Source organism: Primulina tabacum, chromosome 9 (genome assembly GCF_025594145.1).
Source record: "Primulina tabacum isolate GXHZ01 chromosome 9, ASM2559414v2, whole genome shotgun sequence".
Taxonomy (NCBI): Eukaryota; Viridiplantae; Streptophyta; class Magnoliopsida; order Lamiales; family Gesneriaceae; genus Primulina; species Primulina tabacum.
The window spans coordinates 30,002,333-30,006,889 of NC_134558.1; the positions used below are offsets into that span (position 1 = coordinate 30,002,333).

Below are 4,557 nucleotides of genomic sequence, written 5' to 3' on the forward strand. Positions count from 1 at the left end.
AATCCCCCCCCCCCCCCCCCCCCCCCACACACACACACACACACACACACACACACTTTACACTGTCCTCAGTGTCATGCCATTCAAAAATGATATAGAATTTGGATGTAGAATAGTAAGAGAACACGTCCCTGGCAGTGTGCTTTAATATCCATGGAGTACAACATGGGGATGGTGGAATTCCTCAATGCTGGAAATCTTTTATTTCGACAGTTTAGCTTTTCCAGAATCTAAATCATATTCCTTTATTCCAATATTCCCTACACACACCAAAATCACAGAGAATTAACCTAATAGAAAGAAAATTAAAAAAAATAAAATAAAAAAATAAAATGAACGAAATAAAATAAATCACTGGGTTGCCTCCCAGCAAGCGCTAAATTTCTTGTCTATAGCTAGACAACTCCCTTTAGAAATTAGTTCGGTTCATGCAAAGGAGTACTCGGCTCCTCTTGCTCCACAATTCCTTCATGAAAAATTTTCAGTCGATGTCCATTCACCTTAAAGGGATTTCCAGAATCTCCACGAATTTCTATAACACCAAAGGAAAAAACATCAGTAACAGTAAAAGGCCTGGACCATTTGGAGCGAAGTTTACCTGGCATGAGTTTCAAACGAGAGTTATAAAGAAGAACTTTTTGTCCAGACTCAAATTCCCTGTGCACAATCCTTGCATCATGCCACTTCTTTGTCTTTTCCTTGTAGATTTTTGCATTCTCATATGCATCAAGACGAAATTCCTCCAGCTCATTGAGTTGTAGAAGACGCTGATAACCTGTAGCTTGCACATCAAAATTCAAAAATTTAGTAGCCCATAATGCCCTATGCTCTAGTTCAACAGGAAGATGACAAGCTTTTCCATAGACCAAACGAAAAGGGGAAGTTCCTATAGGGGTTTTGAATGCTGTTCTATATGCCCACAACGCATCATCCAATTTACTAGCCCATTCCTTCCTCGAAGATCCAACGGTTTTCTCAAGAATTTTCTTAATCTCCCTATTTGACACTTCTACTTGATCACTAGTTTGAGGATGATAAGGTGTTGCCACCTTGTGCGTGACCCCATATTTAGCCAAAAGAGATTCAAAATTGCGATTACAAAAATGTGTTCCCCCATCGCTAATAATGGCTCTAGGTGTGCCAAATCTTGCAAAAATATTTTTCTTTAAAAATTGGATTACAACCTTAGAGTCATTGGTTCTACAAGCACTTGCTTCCACCCACTTGGATACGTAATCCACAGCCACCAAAATATATTTATTTCCTAAGGAATCTGGAAATGGCCCCATGAAATCAATTCCCCACACATCAAAAAATTCACAGACTAAAATATTATTCAATGGTATTTCGTGCTCCTTGAAATATTACCAACACGTTGGCATTCATTGCAATTCAAAACATAAGTGTGTGCATCCTTGAACAGTGTGGGCTAGTAGAATCCAGCTTGAAGGATTTTTGTGGCCGTTTTACTTGCCCCAAAATGTCCTCCAGTTGGACCACTATGACAATGAGCAAGTATAGAACTTACCTCTTCCGCTGGAATACACCTACGAATAATGTCATATGCACAAATTCTAAACAAAAGAGGATCTTCCCAAAGATAATATTTTAAATCTGAAAAGAACTTTTTTTTCTGCTGATATGTTAGATGAGAAGGAATAAATTTGCATGATAAATAATTGACAAAATCAGCATACCATGGTAAATTAGAGATGACATAAAGTTTCTCGTCAGGGAATTCATCTCAAATTACATACTTACCTTCCTCGGGCTTCTCCAATCTCGATAGATGATCAGCAACTTGGTTTTCAGTCCCCTTTCGATCCACGATCTCTATGTCAAATTCTTGCAGTAGAAGGATCCATCTTATCAATCTTGGCTTGGCATCCTTCTTGTTTAAGAGATACTTCAAAGCTGAATGATCCGTGTGGACTATCACTTTACTCCCTGCAAGGTATGGCCGAAACTTGTCCAAAGAAAAAACAACAACCATCAACTCTTTTTCTGTGGTGGAGTAGTTCAATTGAGCTCCTGAAAGTGTCATGCTTGCATAGTAGATTACATGCAAGAATTTGTCCCTCTTTTGCCCCAAAACAGCCCCTAAAGCAATATCATTTGCGTCACACATGAGTTCAAACGGTAGATGCCAATCTGGTGCAACAATGATCGGGGTTGTGGTCAACTTTTGCTTTAATGCCTGAAAAGCTGGTAAACAATCCTCAGAAAAACAAAAGGAACATCTTTCATTAGCAAATTAGTTAAAGGCTTAGTAATAATTGAGAAATCCTTGATAAATCGCCTATAAAGACCTGCATGCCCAATAAAGCTACGAATTCCTTTGACATTAGTGGGAGGATGAAGCTTTTCTATGATCTCTACCTTAGCTCTATCCACTTCAGTACCTTTTTCAGAAATTTTGTGACCAAGGACAATTCCTTCCTTTACCATGAAATGACATTTCTCCCAGTTAAGTACAAGATTCGTTTCTTCACATCTCTTTAGCACTTTTGACAAATTAATCAAACAAGAGTCGAAGGAAGAACCAAAAACAGAAAAGTCATCCATGAAGACCTCAATATACTTTTCAACCATGTCATGAAAAATCGACATCATACAACGTTGAAAAGTAGCAGGAGCATTACACAAACCAAATGGCATTCTTTTATAAGCAAATGTACCATAGAGACAAGTAAAAGTGGTCTTATCTTGATCTTCGGGGTCTATGGGGATTTGCATATATCCAGAATAACCATCTAAAAAACAATAGAAAGCATGACCTGCCAAACGCTCTAACATTTGATCAACAAAAGGTAAGGGGAAGTGATCTTTTCTTGTGGCATCATTCAATTTGCGATAATCAATACAAACACGCCACCCAGTCACAGTTCTAGTGGGGATTAATTCGTTATTTTCATTTTCAACAACAGTGATTCCCCCTTTCTTAGGAACAACATGCACAGGACTTACCCACTTGCAATCGGATATAGGAAAGATCATACCTGCATCAAGGAGTTTGATTACCTCCTTTTTGACGACCTCTTGCATAGCTGGATTCAATCTCCTTTGTGGTTGAGTGGTGGGAGAGTGCTCTTTCTCCATTAAAATTTTGTGCATGCACATGGATGGATTTATTCCCTTGATGTCAGCTATGCTCCATCCAATGGCATATATGTTATCCTTCAGCACTCTCAAGAGCTTATCTTCCTCATCACCTGTCAAGGAAGAAGAAACAATTACTGGCAATTTATGTTCTTCCTTCAAAAATAAATATTTTAAATGAGGAGGAAGTGGTTTGAGTTCGAGGAATGGGGCTTCTTCTATGGAAGGTTTAAGTGATTTTGGAATATGCCCCAGCTCCCCAATCTTCGAATTCAACGATCTTGGCAAAGGCTTTGATCCCTCCAAATAGTTCATACATTCCTCCACCTCTTCTCTGTCTGATTCCGTGGACTTTGGGTTCACCAAAAGCTTTTCCAGTGGGTCTTCAATCAAAGTATCCTGCACACTACACTCAACAATATCATCAATAGCATCTATTCTATAACAATCAGAAGATCCAGAATATTTCATACTACGAAAGACATTAAAAGTTACCTTCTCATCATTCAACCTCAAGACTAACTCACCTTTTTGCACATCTATGAGAGCTCTTCCAGTAGCTAAGAAAGGACGACCTAAAATTAGGGGGATCTCACGATCCTCCTCCATTTCTAGCACAACAAAGTCAACTGGAAATATAAATTTATCAACCTTAACCAAAACATCCTCTATAACCCCTCTAGGATATTTAATAGACCTATCAGCAAGTTGAAGGGAAATAGTGGTTGGTTTAACTTCTGAAGGCATTTGAGCCAAAGCCTCTACAAAAGGAATATTTATGTGCAATTTCTTAAAAACTTCAAGAAATTTTGAAAATTGTTGATCCAATTGTAGTTGCCTTGCTCTTTGAGGAAAAGGAAGGGTATTAATATCAATATTATCATTAGAATCAAATTCCTTAACTTTCTTACCTGTCTTCCGTGTAGTCTGAGTGTTCTGTTCCTTAGCATCTTCCATTTTTGGTTTCATTCCTCCATCATTCTTTGCCTCCATATCTGTAGAATTCTACCTCTTTGGTTCCTCTTCCTCGGCCTTGATCACTGTACTCACTGCATTCACTCCTTTCGGATTTTTCTCAGTATCACGTGGTAGTGTTCCAAGGGGTCGATTTGCTAATTGATTGGCTATTTGACCCATTTGAGCATCCAACCTTCGTAAGATAGCATCATGATTCGCAGTCTCGTCTCCATTCCCACAACATGTTTCATCATAAAATCCTCATAAATTGGTCTTTGATCTTCTTGCTTGAATCCTGGAGGTGCTGCAGGTACCAATAATCCTTGTTGTCTCACTTGTTGAGGAATGGGCAGTGGAGGAATATGTGTTGGATTAAGGGAATTCTCCGTATTCTTCCAAGACAAATTAGGGTGATGCTTCCATCCTGGATTGTATGTGGAACTGTATGGATTTTATTGATATCTCCATTGATTCCCCACAAAATTCACTGCTTCTTCATCG

General features: G+C 38.7%; 1 protein-coding gene across 1 annotated transcript; it reads right to left on the reverse strand.

Annotated features, from left to right (window-relative positions):
* Positions 1 to 201: 201 nt before the first annotated feature.
* On the reverse strand, positions 202 to 4,092 carry LOC142504377 (uncharacterized). The gene is made up of 6 exons (XM_075617253.1): positions 3,119 to 4,092; positions 2,310 to 3,061; positions 1,762 to 2,205; positions 599 to 1,273; positions 443 to 532; positions 202 to 260 (listed from the first exon to the last, which is right to left on the reverse strand). The coding sequence occupies exons 1-6, from the start codon at positions 4,090 to 4,092 to the stop codon at positions 202 to 204; spliced, it is 2,994 nt and encodes a 997-aa protein (XP_075473368.1).
* Positions 4,093 to 4,557: the final 465 nt, after the last annotated feature.

What these genes read in the sequence shown, in the direction of transcription:
- LOC142504377 (XM_075617253.1), bottom strand. Translation starts at nt 4,092, where the DNA reads ATGGAGGCAAAGAATGATGGAGGAATGAAACCAAAAATGGAAGATGCT. An exon ending in AAGGGAATAAATCCATCCAT is followed by an intron (nt 3,062 to 3,118) that starts GTGCATGCACAA and finishes TCAACCACAAAG; the next exon opens with GAGATTGAATCCAGCTATGC. An exon ending in ATTGGAGAAGCCCGAGGAAG is followed by an intron (nt 1,274 to 1,761) that starts GTAAGTATGTAA and finishes GGCCATTTCCAG; the next exon opens with ATTCCTTAGGAAATAAATAT.